The sequence below is a fragment of the Lepidochelys olivacea genome, assembly GCF_965140295.1.
Source record: "Lepidochelys olivacea isolate rLepOli2 genome assembly, chromosome: 3".
Classification (NCBI taxonomy): Eukaryota; Metazoa; Chordata; order Testudines; family Cheloniidae; genus Lepidochelys; species Lepidochelys olivacea.
The window spans coordinates 55953921-55970371 of NC_140413.1; the positions used below are offsets into that span (position 1 = coordinate 55953921).

The following is a 16451-nucleotide window of genomic DNA, read 5'->3' on the forward strand; positions in this document are numbered from 1 at the left end:
CAGTGAGAAATGTGCATGCAGTTCAACATCAGCACATAGTAGTAGACATCACTGATCCATCTGTAAAGGAAAATACAGAGAAAGGGCCAAATTCTGCTCTGTTACTCCCTATCATATAAATGAGAGCAGATCTGGTTCTGTGGTATTTGAATAATTCCATTTACAGAGTCAGCATACACTTTTGTTTAGAAATTTATTATTGCCAACTGAACAACTAAGTAATGTCTGTGACACTTGAGTCCTAGAAAGGTTTATTATTATTTAGTTAAATATTATAAAAACTCACACATTCCAAACACGGGGAAGTGATCTGTTCACACATCGCTATGAGAGATGGTTCCGCATGTCTGATTTAGATTTTTGGGTACTTTTGACTTGTCTCCCTAAACTCCACATATAGCTTACCTGCTGTCTTGCAGAAATTACTGTTAGAATGGGATTCACCTAAGAATCTGACTGCTTCATAATGAGAAAAAAATAAAATCTATAATATGAGTTTTGTACCTACATTTTTTTTATTGAATTAATCTGTGAAGTTCTCATGAAGAAGCAGTTCCATGCTTCAGTGAGGCTGATGCATTTATTTTTTGTGCTAATAATGGAAGTCGCCATGCATGGAATCCACTTCAGCAGAACAAAGAGTTTATGGAGATCCTGCCCAATCTCATATTTCAAGAACCATCAGACACACTCTGTACTAACTTTTATATACTTAAAATACACTTGTATAATATTTTTGTTGTACTGTGTTTTTGGCATGGGCTGTAAGTTGACTCAGGAAGTAAGTAATATGAATAATGTCTGTAAGTAACTTCACTTGTCCGCTTCAGCTGCTTTTCATAATTGACTGAGGTTATGATTAGTACTTTGCTTTTGTTCAAAACATGTTCTAATGTAATTAATTTGAACCATTAAATGTAGTAAGCAGACATCTGCTGTGTTTCTGTAAACATTTTTAAAAACCTGTTAAATCAATACAAGTGTTTTTTTGTGTCTTCATGGTCACATGAGAAGATTTTACTCTTTATCCTGTAGTGAGCAGCTTATAATAGGGAGGTTGTATGAAATCTAACACACTTCAGTTGATACCGCCTTAAACTACAAACAGTTTAACAAGATTGCACTGCTAGTCACATACTTCCATCATTGCCAAACACATTTCTTTTCTCTCAGCTAAGGTTTAATAACTCTTATATACTCTATCTCCAATTACTTGTCAAAAATGTTGATTTAGGATATGATCAGCTGAAAATTTTAACAATTACTATGTGTCATCAGTAACTATAATGCAAGAAACCCACACACATTTTAATGATTTATTCAAGATATTTAACAAAACTCATACAGATTCTTCCATGTTAGCCCATGAAACTTATGTATGGGAATTGTGGTGCTAAAATATTAAAATTATAGATTCTGTGCTCTGTGTGAGATTTTACAGTATGTGAGTTAAAGAGACAAGGTGGGTGAGCTAATGTCTTTTATTGGTCTAATTTTTGTTGGTGAGAGAGACAAGCTTACACAAAGTTCTTCAGGTGACAAACTCAAAAGCTTGTCTCTCTCACTGACAAAAGTTGGTCCAATAAAAGATATTACGTACTTTGTCTCCCTGATATCCTGGTACCGACTTGGCTACAATAACACTGCATACAAATGTGTGAGTTTTCAGATTAATTTAAAAGATTCACTGCTACTTCTATACCATTTTGAAAATCCAGCATTCCCCTTCCATTCCCACTGCTAACAGCTTAGTCCACATCTCTATCATCTGTCACTTTATTTACTGAAACCCCCTTGTTGCTGCGTATCTAACCCAAACACTACAACCAAGATCCTTTCTCTTGCCCACTAATCTCTTGCAAATTCCTTTATAAATTTCCACTTTTCTCTGCTTCAAGTTTAGGCGACTCAACTTCATTTTCAAGGCTTTGCACAACTCAACATCTGCCTGTGTATCTTATTTAATCTCTTTTTAAGCCCCTATTCACCCTCTATGTTCTTCGCAAGGTTCCTGATTGATGCCTCCTTTGCCCATTCCTGAAACTCTTGATTTTGTTTCTTTTTCATGACACCTCTTAGTGTCCTTCTCTCATTTAACTTTCACCAAGCACACTCTGCCTCCTTTTTTAGAAAGCCTCCTAGAAGCCTGTCAGTTCCATGAAAGGTATTGGCAATAGAGACTGCATATACCCCTTGTTCTGTATTTGATCTGCTTGTGCCCTTAGATTGTACTGTCTCAGGGCAGTAACTTGTTTGGCCAATTTTTACATGGTGCATATTGGACTTTGTACATATGAAACCCTAAAATAAATGTATATAAACATATATAGCTTTAGTCTTTGGGTCATGTCATGTCCTCCCATGGAAAAACCTGCAGGAGGGCAAAGGAAGTTTAGAAAACTTTCACTGAATTTCAAAGAGATCATCCAGTTGGGTTGGAGTGGGGTTCACTTGTCCGCAAAGTGGGTACAGAGCATGACTTTCTCAAGATTTTCAGAAAAATCCCATGGATTTCATGCCATCGGTGGAAGGCTGCCCTCTATTTCCCCTGCCAAAACATGACCCCATCTAGAGTACTGATACTTACATCTTACCACACCTCATTGTCGTCTCCAAGAAGATATAGCAGTGCAGAACAGGACCACATGAGAATTAAGGTTGATGTGGTCACCTTAGTTCCTGTGGGTATTGCTAAACATGTTTGCTAGGAAGTGGTGACACGGGTAAAACAAACTACCTTCTCCCAGACACAGGTTTTCCCATCCCAAACTGACAGAATTTATTATCAAGAGAGCATTTCATGAGGTGAGATGGGGTGGATGCACAACATCTCTCTCAAACAGCTGGGGAGTTCTTTTTCTGGATTTCCTCTACTGTTATGTCCATTACTCCAAAATCTAGCCTTTGATTTCCTTATTAGAATCATAGAAGTTAGATATAGAAAAGACATAGAATCATAGGACTGGAAGGAAGAAGAAAAGGAGTACCAGTGGCACCTTAGAGACTAACCAATTTATTTGAGCATAAGCTTTCATGAGCTACAGCTCACTTCATCGGATGCTGTAGCTCACGAAAGCTTATGCTCAAATAAATTGGTTAGTCTCTAAGGTGCCACTAGTACTCCTTTTCTTTTTGTGAATACAGACTAACACGGCTGCTACTCTGAAAACTGAGGACTGGAAGGGACATTGTTAGGTCATCTAGTCCAGCTCCCTGAACTCATGACAGGACCAAGCATTATCTAGACAATCCTAACAGGTGTTTGTCTAACCTGCTCTTAAAAATCTCCAATGATGGAGATTCCACAACCTCCCTAGGTAATTTATTTCAGTGCTTAACAACCCTGACAGTTAGGAATTTTTTACTAATGTCCAACCTAAGGCACCCTTGCTGCAATTTAAGCCCATTGCTTCTTGTCCTTAGAGATTAAGGAGAACAATTGTTCTCCCTCTTCCTTGTAACAACCTTTTATGTGCTTGAAAACTGTTATCATGTCCCCTCTCACGCTTCTCTTTTCCGGACTAAACAAACTCATTTTTTTCAATCTTTCCTCATAGGTCATGTTTTTTAGACCTTTAATCATTTTTGTTGCTCTTCTCTAGACTTTCTCCAATTTGTCCACATCTTTCCTGAAATATGGTGCCCAGAACTGGACACAATACTCCAGTTGAGGCCCAATCAGTTCGGAGTAGAATGAAAAAATTACTTCTTGTATCTTACTTACAACGCTCCTGCTAAATACATCCCAGAATGATGTTTGCTCTTTTTTGTAACAGTGTTACACTGTTGACTCATATTTGGCTTATGATCCACTGTAAGCCCTAGGTCCCTTTCCGCAGTACACCTTCCTAGGCAGTCATTTCCCATTTTGCATGTGTGCAACTGATTGTTGCTTCCTAAATGGAGTACTTTGCATTTGTCCTTATTGAATTTCATCCTATTTACTTCAGACCATTTCTCCAGTTTGTCCAGATCATTTTGAATTTTAATTCTGTCCTCCAAAGCACTTGCAACCTCTCCCAGCTTGGCATCATCCACAAACTTTACAAGTGTACTCTCTATACCATATTCTAAATCATTGATGAAAATATTGACCAGACCTGGACCCAGAACTGATCCCTGTGGGACGCCACTCAATATGCTCTTCTGGTTTACTGCAAGCCCCTTTTAACTACTCTCTGGGAATAGTTTTTCAGCCAGTTATGTAGCCACCTTATAGTAGCTCCATCTAGGTTGTATTTCCCTAGTTTGTTTATGAGAAGGTTGAGAAACAGTATCAAAAGCCTTATTAAAGTCAATATATACCAGATCTACCGCTCCTCTCCTCCCCCCACCACAAGGCTTGTTACCCTGTTGAAGAAAGCTATCCAGCTGGTTTGGCATGATTTGTTCTTGACAAATCCATGTTGAATATTACTTATCACCTTATCTTCTAGGTATTTGCAAGTTGATTGCTTAATTATTTGCTCCATTATTTTTCTGGCTATTGACATTAAGCTGACTGGTTTGTAATTTCCCAGGTTGTCCTTTTTTTTCCTTTTTATAGATTGGCACTATAATTGCCCTTTTCCAGTCCTCTGGAATCTCTCCGGTCTTCCATGACTTTTCAAAGATAATCGCTAATGGCTCCGATATCTCCTCAGTCAGCTCCTTGAGTATTCTAGGATGCATTTCACCAGGTCCTGGTGACTTGGAGACATCTAACTTTTCTAAGTAATTTTTAACTTGTTCTTTTCCTATTTTAGCTTCATACTCAACTTCATTTTCACTGGCAATAACTGTGTTAGATGTGCAATCACTACTAACCTTTTTGGTGAAAACTGAAACAAAAAAATCATTTAGCCGTTTCCACATTTTCTGTTATTGTTTTTCCCCCTCATCGAGTAACAGGCCTACCCTCTCTTTGGTCTTCCTCTTGCTTCTAATGTATTTGTGGGTTGTTTTCTTGTTACACTTTATGTCTCTTGCTAGTTTAAGCTCATTTTGTGTCTTGGCCTTTCTGATTTTGTCCCTTTATACTTGTGTTATTTGTTTATATTCATCCTTTGTAATTTGGCCTAGTTTCCACATTTTGTAGGACTCTCTTTTGAGTTTCAGGTCATTGAAGATATCATGGCTAAGCCAGGTTGGTCTCTAGCCATCTTCCTATCTTTCCTATGCACTGGGATACTTTGCTCTTCTGCCCTTAGGTTTAAGTTCATCCCATTGCCAGTAGAGAATTATCCACTATGGTAGATTCTTCAGTTTTTCCAGTCTAATTTTAACTAACTTAAGCAATGGGTGCTTCTCAACTTCCTTTGTAGTGAGGAGGACTCACTGTTGGACAACTGTCCCTTTCATTCATTTTGAAAGTTACTCTCAAAGGTGACTGAAGGTGTATAGTTATTTTTGTCTAGGACCTCACTGAGTAAAGAGCAGTAGCTGCTATTTTATTACATTTCTAAAACTAGGATGTTGGGTACTTTGGAACATATTGTTTTTTTCATTTATAAGCCAGAAGGCCTTAATGAAACCTAAATTTCAGTGACAGGGGAGGTCCCTTTGTACAGAGCGGTTCTTCCATTCCAGTTTCCATTTACACTCAGCACTCCTCCTTTTCCTTGAATATAAACCTCCTTAGCTGTTTCTTTGTCCTTAATTGTGATATTTTAAAATTAGAAGAAAAAGAATTAGCATAGATTTAGAACAGAAAATGTTGGCTACAAAACTAGTTGTCACTGTGTTATGACAGTTTTTTCCCATTAGGACTTTGTTTTACAGGTGCTGAGTGCTTCCTTCTATATAAGGAACACCAAACTCTGTACTTCTCTGTAAGGCTAACAGCAGTCTTCGAAGGTAGTGTCTTCGGTAAAATCATTCGTAAATTTAATTTTTTTACTTTATGAATAAATATTTGATGTGTTCTAATTTTACCTAATTGCTTCCACCAATGGATAGATTATAGGTCATATTCTGAGCTGTCTTTTTATCTTGAGGGTATATAATAATGGCTGCTTTTGAACCACTCAGTTTCTGAAGTTATTAGAAAAGTCATTGCATCGGGATCCTTAATTTTTAGTTTAAGGAATCTATTTTATATTTTGCAAGCAAACATAAAAAAAATGGCTCTCCAAGGTTCCAAGTACCCTTGCCATCAATTTACAATACATTTCATAATCAAATAATTACAAAGCAAGGCAACATCTTGCTCCCCTATGTACAACCACTATTCAGGAGGGGGAGAAAATCACAAACTAAAATCTTTCCAACCCTTGAATTCCCAGCAACAGTATCACCAAAAAGATGAGCTATCTATGCGTTGTACTTGGGATCAGAGTAACAGCCGTGTTAGTCTGTATTCGCAAAAAGAAAAGGAGTACTTGTGGCACCTTAGAGACTAACCAATTTATTTGAGCATAAGCTTTCGTGAGCTACAGCTCACTTCATCGGATGCATACTGTGGAAAGTGTAGAAGATCTTTTTATACACACAAAGCATGAAAAAATACCTCCCCCCACCCCACTCTCCTGCTGGTAATAGCTTATCTAAAGTGATCACTCTCCTTACAATGTGTATGATAATCAAGTTGGGCCATTTCCAGCATAAATCCAGGTTTTCTTCCCCCCCCCCAACCCACTCTCCTGTTGGTAATAGCTTATCTAAAGTGATCACTCTCCTTGCAATGTGTATGATAATCAAGGTGGGCCATTTCCAGCACAAATCCAGGGTTTAACAAGAACGTCTGGGGGGGGGGTAGGAAAAAACAAGGGGAAATAGGTTACCTTGCATAATGACTTAGCCACTATTAGTCTCTATTCAAGCCTAAGTTAATTATATCCAATTTGCAAATGAACTCCAATTCAACAGTCTCTCGCTGGAGTCTGGTTTTGAAGTTTTTTGTTGTAATATAGCAACTTTCATGTCTGTAATCGCGTGACCAGAGAGATTGAAGTGTTCTCCGACTGGTTTATGAATCTTATAATTCTTGACATCTGATTTGTGTTCATTTATTCTTTTACATAGAGACTGTCCAGTTTGACCAATGTACATGGCAGAGGGGCATTGCTGGTACATGATGGCATATATCACATTGGTGGATGTGCAGGTGAACGAGCCTCTGATAGTGTGGCTGATGTTATTAGGCCCTGTGATGGTGTCCCCTGAATAGATATGTGGGCACAGTTGGCAACGAGCTTTGTTGCAAGGATAGGTTCCTGGGTTAGTGGTTGTGTTGTGTGGTATGTGGTTGCTGGTGAGTATTTGCTTCAGGTTGGGGGGTTGTCTGTAGGCAAGGACTGGCCTGTCTCCCAAGATTTGTGAGAGTGTTGGGTCATCCTTCAGGATAGGTTGTAGATCCTTAATAATGTGTTGGAGGGGTTTTAGTTGGGGACTGAAGGTGACGGCTAGTGGCGTTCTGTTATTTTCTTTGTTAGGCCTGTCCTGTAGTAGGTGACTTCTGGGAACTCTTCCGGCTCTGTCAATCTGTTTCTTCACTTCCACAGGTGGGTATTCTAGTTGTAAGAATGCTTGATAGAGATCTTGTAGGTGTTTGTCTCTGTCTGAGGGGTTGGAGCAAATGTGGTTGTATCGCAGAGCTTGGCTGTAGACAATGGATCGTGTGGTGTGGTCAGGGTGAAAGCTGGAGGCATGTAGGTAGGAATAGCGGTCAGTAGGTTTCCGGTATAGGGTGGTGCTTATATGACCATCGTTTATTAGCACTGTAGTGTCCAGGAAGTGGATCTCTTGTGTGAACTGGACCAGGCTGAGGTTGATGGTGGGATGGAAATTGTTGAAATCATGGTGGAATTCAAAGAATCATAGAATATCAGGGTTGGAAGGGACCCCAGAAGGTAATCTAGTCCAACCCCCTGCTCAAAGCAGGACCAATTCCCAGTTAAATCATCCCAGCCAGGGCTCTGTCAAGCCTGACCTTAAAAACCTCTAAGGAAGGAGATTCCACCACCTCCCTAGGTAACGCATTCCAGTGTTTCACCACCCTCTTAGTGAAAAAGTTTTTCCTAATATCCAATCTAAACCTCCCCCACTGCAACTTGAGACCATTACTCCTCGTTCTGTCATCTGCTACAATTGAGAACAGTCTAGAGCCATCCTCTTTGGAACCCCCTTTCAGGTAGTTGAAAGCAGCTATCAAATCCCCCCTCATTCTTCTCTTCTGCAGGCTAAACAATCCCAGCTCCCTCAGCCTCTCCTCATAACTCATGTGTTCCAGTGCCCTAATCATTTTTGTTGCCCTTCGCTGGACTCTCTCCAATTTATCCACATCCTTCTTGAAGTGTGGGGCCCAAAACTGGACACAGTACTCCAGATGAGGCCTCACCAATGTCGAATAGAGGGGAACGATCACGTCCCTCGATCTGCTCGCTATGCCCCTACTTATACATCCCAAAATGCCATTGGCCTTCTTGGCAACAGGGGCACACTGCTGACTCATATCCAGCTTCTTGTCCGCTGTCACCCCTAGGTCCTTTTCCGCAGAACTGCTGCCTAGCCATTCGGTCCCTAGTCTGTAGCTGTGCATTGGGTTCTTCCGTCCTAAGTGCAGGACCCTGCACTTATCCTTATTGAACCTCATCAGATTTCTTTTGGCCCAATCCTCCAATTTGTCTAGGTCCTTCTGTATCCTATCCCTCCCCTCCAGCGTATCTACCACTCCTCCCAGTTTAGTATCATCCGCAAATTTGCTGAGAGTGCAATCCACACCATCCTCCAGATCATTTATGAAGATATTGAACAAAACCGGTCCCAGGACCGACCCTTGGGGCACTCCACTTGATACCGGCTGCCAACTAGATATGGAGCCATTGATCACTACCCGTTGAGCCCGACAATCTAGTCAGCTTTCTACCCACCTTGTAGTGCATTCATCCAGCCCATACTTCCTTAACTTGCTGACAAGAATACTGTGGGAGACCGTGTAAAAAGCTTTGCTAAAGTCAAGAAACAATACATCCAGTGCTTTCCCTTCATCCACAGAACCAGTAATCTCATCATAAAAGGCGATTAGATTAGTCAGGCATGACCTTCCCTTGGTGAATCCATGCTGGCTGTTCCTGATCACTTTCCTCTCATGCAAGTGCTTCAGGATTGATTCTTTGAGGACCTGCTCCATGATTTTTCCAGGGACTGAAGTGAGGCTGACTGGCCTGTAGTTCCCAGGATCCTCCTTCTTCCCTTTTTTAAAGATTGGCACTACATTAGCCTTTTTCCAGTCATCCGGGACTTCCCCGGTTTGCCACGAGTTTTCAAAGATAATGGCCAATGGCTCTGCAATCACAGCCGCCAATTCCTTCAGCACTCTCGGATGCAACTCATCCGGCCCCATGGACTTGTGCACGTCCAGCTTTTCTAAATAGTCCTGTCACGGTTCCTCCCCCACTCTGAACTCTAGGGTACAGATGTGGGGACCTGCATGAAAAACCTCCTAAGCTTATCTTTACCAGCTTAGGTCAAAACTTCCCCAAGGTACAAAATATTACCCCCCGTTATCCTTGGACTGGCCGCTACCACCACCAAACTAATACTGGTTACTGGGGAAGAGCTGTTTGGACGCGTCCTTCCCCCCAAAATACTTCCCAAAACCTTGCACCCCACTTCCTGGACAAGGTTTGGTAAAAAGCCTCACCAATTTGCCTAGGTGACTACAGACCCAGACCCTTGGATCTTAAGAACAATGAACAATCCTCCCAACACTTGCACCCCCCCTTTCCTGGGAAATGTTGGATAAAAAGCCTCACCAATTTGCATAGGTGACCACAGACCCAAACCCTTGGATCTGAGAACAATGAAAAAGCATTCAGTGTTTTACAAGAAGACTTTTAATAAAAAATAGAAGTAAATAGAAATAAGAAATCCCCCCTGTAAAATCAGGATGGTAGATACCTTACAGGGTAATTAGATTCAAAAACATAGAGAACCCCTCTAGGCAAAACCTTAAGTTACAAAAAAGATACACAGACAGAAATAGTTATTCTATTCAGCACAATTCTTTTCTCAGCCAATTAAAGAAATCATAATCTAACACATACCTAGCTAGATTACTTACTAAAAGTTCTAAGACTCCATTCCTGTTCTGTCCCCGGCCAAGACGACTACAGACAGACACAGACCCTTTGTTTCTCTCCCTCCTCCCAGCTTTTGAAAGTATCTTGTCTCCTCATTGGTCATTTTGGTCAGGTGCCAGCGAGGTTACCTTTAGCTTCTTAACCCTTTACAGGTGAGAGGAGCTTTCCCCTGGCCAGGAGGGATTTCAAAGGGGTTTACCCTTCCCTTTATATTTATGACAAGTCCCTAACCACCTCTATCTCCACAGAGGGCTGGCCATCTCTTCCCCATTTTGTGATGCCCAGCGCAGCAGTCTGGGAGCTGACCTTGTTAGTGAAAACAGAGGCAAAAAAAGCATTGAGTACATTAGCTTTTTCCACATCCTCTGTCACTAGGTTGCCTCCCTCATTCAGTAAGGGGCCCACACATTCCATGGCTTTCTTCTTGTTGCCAACATACCTGAAGAAACCCTTCTTGTTACTCTTGACATCTCTTGCTAGCTGCAGCTCCAGGTGCGATTTGGCCCTCCTGATATGATTCCTACATGCCCGAGCAATATTTTTATACTCTTCCCTGGTCATATGTCCAACCTTCCACTTCTTGTAAGCTTCTTTTTTATGTTTAAGATCCGCTAGGATTTCACCATTAAGCCAAGCTGGTCGCCTGCCATATTTACTATTCTTTCGACTCATCGGGATGGTTTGCCTCAAGAGCTTCTTTTCCATGGGTCCAGATGATGAAGATGTCATCAATATAGCGCAAGTAGAGTAGGGGCGTTAGGGGACGAGAGCTGAGGAAGCGTTGTTCTAAGTCAGCCATAAAAATGTTGGCATACTGTGGGGCCATTTACCAACAGGAGAGTGGGTTTGTGGCGGGGGGGAGAAAACCTGAATTTGTGCTGGAAATGGCCCAACTTGATTATCATACACATTGTAAGGAGAGTGATCACTTTAGATAAGCTATTACCAGCAGGAGAGTGGGGTGGGGGGAGGTATTTTTTCATGCTTTGTGTGTATAAAAAGATCTTCTACACTTTCCACAGTATGCATCCGATGAAGTGAGCTGTAGCTCACGAAAGCTTATGCTCAAATAAATTGGTTAGTCGCTAAGGTGCCACAAGTACTCCTTTTCTTTTTGTACTTGGGATGTTAACAGTGCTGGGCAAATTTGAAGGAGTGAATTCTAAAGTAGAGGAGCATTAACAGAGAATGCATACACACACATACGCACATACGTATGTGCGTATGTGTGTGTATGTGTGTTTAAACTACATAGCTTCACTGTCAAGGTTCCTCCCCCACTCTGAACTCTAGGGTACAGATGTGGGGACCTGCATGAAAAAACTCCTAAGCTTATCTTTACCAGCTTAGGTCAAAACTTCCCCAAGGTACAAAATATTCCCCCCGTCGTCCTTGGATTGGCCGCTACCAGCACCAAACTAATACTGGTTACTGGCGAAGAGCTGTTTGGATGCGTCTTTCCCCCCAAAATACTTCCCAAAACCTTGCATCCCACTTCCTGGACAAGGTTTGGTAAAAAGCCTCACCAATTTGCCTAGGTGACTACAGACCCAGACCCTTGGATCTTAAGAACAATGAACAATCCTCCCAACACTTGCACCCCCCTTTTCCTGGGAAATGTTGGATAAAAAGCCTCACCAATTTGCATAGGTGACCACAGACCCAAACCCTTGGATCTGAGAACAATGAAAAAGCATTCAGTTTCTTACAAGAAGACTTTTAATAAAAATAGAAGTAAATAGAAATAAAGAAATCCCCCCTGTAAAATCAGGATGGTAGATATCTTACAGGGTAATTAGATTCAAAAACATAGAGAACCCCTCTAGGCAAAACCTTAAGTTACAAAAAAGATACACAGACAGAAATAGTTATTCTATTCAGCACAATTCTTTTCTCAGCCATTTAAAGAAATCATAATCTAACACATACCTAGCTAGATTACTTACTAAAAGTTCCAAGACTCCATTCCTGGTCTATCCCCTGCAGAAACCAGCATATAGACAGACACACAGACCCTTTGTTTCTCTCCCTCCTCCCAGCTTTTGAAAGTATCTTGTCTCCTCATTGGTCATTTTGGTCAGGTGCCAGCGAGGTTACCTTTAGTTTCTTAACCCTTTACAGGTGAGAAGAGCTTTCCCCTGGCCAGGAGGGATTTCAAAGGGGTTTACCCTTCTCTTTATATTTATGACAGGAGCATTAACCGAGAATGCATACACACACATACACACATACGTGTGTATGTGTGTGTGTGTTTAAACTACATAGCTTCACTACAGTTAGTGCTGTATGATTTCTGGTTCACACATGAAATTTTTCACTTTAACATACACAAATATATTCTAGCAAGTTAACAGTTATATTTGTTTCAGAGTAACAGCTGTGTTAGTCTGTATTCGCAAAAAGAAAAGGAGTACTTGTGGCACCGTAGAGACTAACCAATTGACTGTGAAGTGAGCTGTAGCTCACAAAAGTTTATGCTCAAATATATTGGTTAGTCTCTTTGTTGTATCTGTGACTTTGTGAACAACTATGCATCATCAACCATTAATAGAAAATTTTGAAATTGTTTGCAGCATAAATGTAGTTTGAAGCAGTTTTGAAGTGTCTGAAACAATAACTTGTTAACATTTTAAATTAAAGTGAGAGAATATCATGTAGTGAATTAAAGTCTGAGGCGTTCTCCCAGCTGTTGTGATTCAGAGTGGAGAAATTATATAAATGGGAAAGCTCTTGAACAGATTAATTTTTATTTAAAACTGAATTCATACAATTCATTTTAATAAAGTGATATCGTCTTTTGAAGATTTGGGAGGTAGCAATTTAAACCTCATTACTTTTCTCAATTTTATCGCCTGAATTACAGATCATAATGTTTTAATTCACTTTCTGGAAATATAGAGTTTTCTAAAAACTTGACTTATGAGAGGCTTGATTCAACACTTCTAAACTAGCCAAAAGGGGAGTTTATCTTGAATAAATAAAAAAACCTAAGGCTCCAATCCTGTGACTTGTTATGCACAGCCAGAACCCTGCACCTTGACCTCAACAGTGAGACTGGATGTGGGCTTACGGGTTGACCAGAGCACAGTCACTTATAGGATCAGGGCAAAGTGCCTAAACTTGATCTCAGAGATATGGTGTGGATTGCTATTTATCGGCTGAGCTTGCAAGACCCTACACTCAAAGGTGTTTGTATGTATGTAATGTGATGACTTTTGAACACTGCATCAAATCAGTTCCAATATTTCAGGGAATGTTATAGGCATCACTGGCCAGAATCCTATTGAATTGGGGAGCAATTGGAAAATTGAAAGAGGAGATTGGGAGAGGGTAGAATGTGGGACACATGGAGTCCCTGCCATTGATTTAGCACAACCACAGCTTCAAGCACCTCTGCTGTAGGTCAGACTTGTTGATGGTGCCCATTAACACCTTAAAGAATAGCAATACTTTATCTAATCTCTGTCCATGCTCCCTTGATATGCTGAATGTTTTCTCACCCAGACAAATGATACGGTTGCAATGGCAGTGTGCTCATAGTTCCTAGCTTTGGGGGAGAAGAGGGACACTGGTATGGGGGAATGGACAGGCAACATAGTTCCTGGTGGGGAAGATAAGTTGAGTGGCTCTGATGTGGAGGAAGAGGACACACAAAATCCTAGCTTGGGGTAGAAAAAGGAATAGGAAAAGCTGCAGCATGCACAGACGCTGACATGGGAGATAATGGGAACCTAGGAATGGGGGGCAGTCAGAACTCAAGTGTGACACAGAGGTCCATTGGTGCCAGCTGGCAAAAGGTTCACTATTCTGTGTCAGCAAACATAATAGGCCTGACAAACTCTTCACCTAAGACACTGCTTTCATGGTACTTATCCATAAATAAGTCTTGTAAGGTGTCAGATAAAAGCTGGTGTTACACTGGTCATTATTATCATTGTGAAAAGTATGTACTAATGATATTTTAAAAAGTTATGTATGTATACTGATAATACAGTATTCCTGAGCCTCTGTATCAAGTATGAGTCACCTGCAGAGAGTGGTTTTTTCTCGGATCAGGAATGTTTGTGTATCTAGCTAACTGGCATATAAATTAAGCATTTAATGTTTCATGATGGGCCTCCGAGTTTGAACTGAATGCTGATAAAGAGCAGGATGGGAAGGTAGCATCAGGTAATTCATGGTGGAGGGGGATGGAGGAGTGCAAGGAGCCCCTGCTGTGCAGTAAGCTCAGCCTACACAAGCTACAGAGTGTGCGAACCCCTAGCTTAATGAAGCCAGCTAATTTGTATGTGGCATGCTGACTTTACATGATATGTGGTAGTACAAGATACAAATCATAGTTACCCTTTATAACTATATTTAAAACAGTACTGCGTCAAAACCCAATAATTATTCTGGTCCATTGGCTTTTATATGGCACAATATGATTATGCTGGTATTACAATCATCAATAAAAATTGTTGTTTTTTTTTTACACATGAATATAATGTAGTCCTGAACGTAAGGCGATCTCTTTCAGTAATGAACATTTTAAGTTTCTTTTGGTTACAAGTATGGTTTGTTACAGGCTGAGTCAAATTAAGTCAAGATCATCTTGAAATGTTACATTCTTGAATGTTTGTATTTCCAGGGTTTGCCAGGGCTAGAAGGTCCTCCCGGTCCACCAGGGAAAGAAGGTCAGAGGGTGAGTAAACTTTGTGAACAACTGGCAAGTGTGTGAACTGAGGTTAATGTGTTCTTTCTGAGCACCAATAAAAATAAGACTAAAAGATAGCAGCTGAGTATGAAGCATTCTCTCAAATTGAGCTTTGAAATGTGAGTTTTGTCTTTGTTTGAATGAGATTTAACAGTTAAACAATCTTAAATGTTTTAATGACTGGCAGCACAGATTTGTAGCTTGGGTAAAGTGCATCTGCTGTAATTTAAACTGGAAAAATAATAAAAAATGATCTCAACTTTCAGTTCTGTTGTGAGAACGGAAGGTATCCTAGGGTACATATCATACGTCAGCGCGTGATTTTTATGCTAAGTATTATACAGCTTAAAGCTAGGGCCAATGATCAGGGTATTATTGTTTTGATATGTGCATGTCACAGTTGATAATATCTATACAAGAAATGGATAACAGTTAGAAAGAAATAAGAAGCAACCAAGATGTGCTCAAAACTTGAAATGAATCTAGACCCATTTGTGAAATTTAAAAATGTTGGGTTAACTGTGTTTTTTACTCATTTTCTTGTGCCTCTCCATTTCGTGGCTTCCTCTTGTACCAGCAGAAGTAGTAAAATACAAAGACAGATGCTGATCTCATAGTATTATGAGTGATCCTGAACTAGAAAATATTGGGAAAACTCAAGAGAGAGTTTGTTTTCATGAGATTGTTAGACCAATTCTAGACCAAAGTTTGGATAAATATCAGATTTCTTAGCAAACAGAACTAGTGTGACTTTCTGAAGTTTGTTCATTCACAATTAATTTTGGCCCAGTCCTACAGGAGGGCATTGAGGCACTCATTTTTCAGAAAAGTTAACGGGAATCAAGATGTTGAGTACTTTACTTTATTGGGTCCTTTGTGAACAACCTTTCATTAAAGGCATAATGCTGATTGGTAAAGATGTGATGCTGTAGCCTCTATACAAAGGGGTATTTCTTTTCAGGAGAGCAGTCCCACTTACTTCAGTGGAACTATCCACAGGCCTGATCCTGGTACACAGTGATGTGTGTGGGAATGTTCTAACTCTTACTGTTATGCAGTTAAATATGTGAGATATGGCAAAGGTCTGCTTGTCCATTTTTTTACATGCTCTAAATAGAAAGTTTTTCTGTGGAGTCTCAGGTCTGCAAAACTGCCAGAATACTAACACTTATTTGTCCCTTATATTCAATAATGTGAAAGGCAGACAGTGGTGATTATCTGAACTTTTAAAATGCAGTTATTTTTTGGTGCTACTTTTAGGCTAGGACTATAACATTATGTCCACTGCTAGAAAAATGAATTGTAGCTGTATTCTTTTTGTTATTCAGGGAAATTTAGTGAGAAGATAGATTTCCCTTAGACACTTATATTTCATACATAACATTAGCTGGTGTCTTTTCCAGTGAGTAGTAAATAGACAATACAGTATAAACAGAAGTGCTTCTTCCCCTACTGTCACAGCCATGCAGACAACTGTCTTCAGCCAAACAACAGCAACAACATAGATGTGGACTATGCCCTCTCTCATGCGCTTCATATTAATGTAGAGCAAATGGCAATACTTTCTTGCCCTGCACCACCCAGTATAATAATAATTAATAATCATGCATCATCGTGGTAGCTTAATTTAAAAAAATGTAAAAATCTGGAAATGCAGAAGTTAAGGTTTTTACAGCCACAATAACTCAGGCCTT

General features: G+C 40.2%; 1 protein-coding gene across 1 annotated transcript in view; it reads left to right on the plus strand.

The window, feature by feature from the left end:
* COL19A1 (collagen type XIX alpha 1 chain) overlaps positions 1 to 16451 on the plus strand; it is a 320803-nt gene that overhangs the window by 161552 nt on the left and 142800 nt on the right. The window contains exon 16 of the mRNA XM_084624334.1: positions 14692 to 14745. Coding sequence (XP_084480460.1) covers positions 14692 to 14745 — 54 coding nt within the window. The remainder of the gene's footprint in view (positions 1 to 14691; positions 14746 to 16451) is intronic.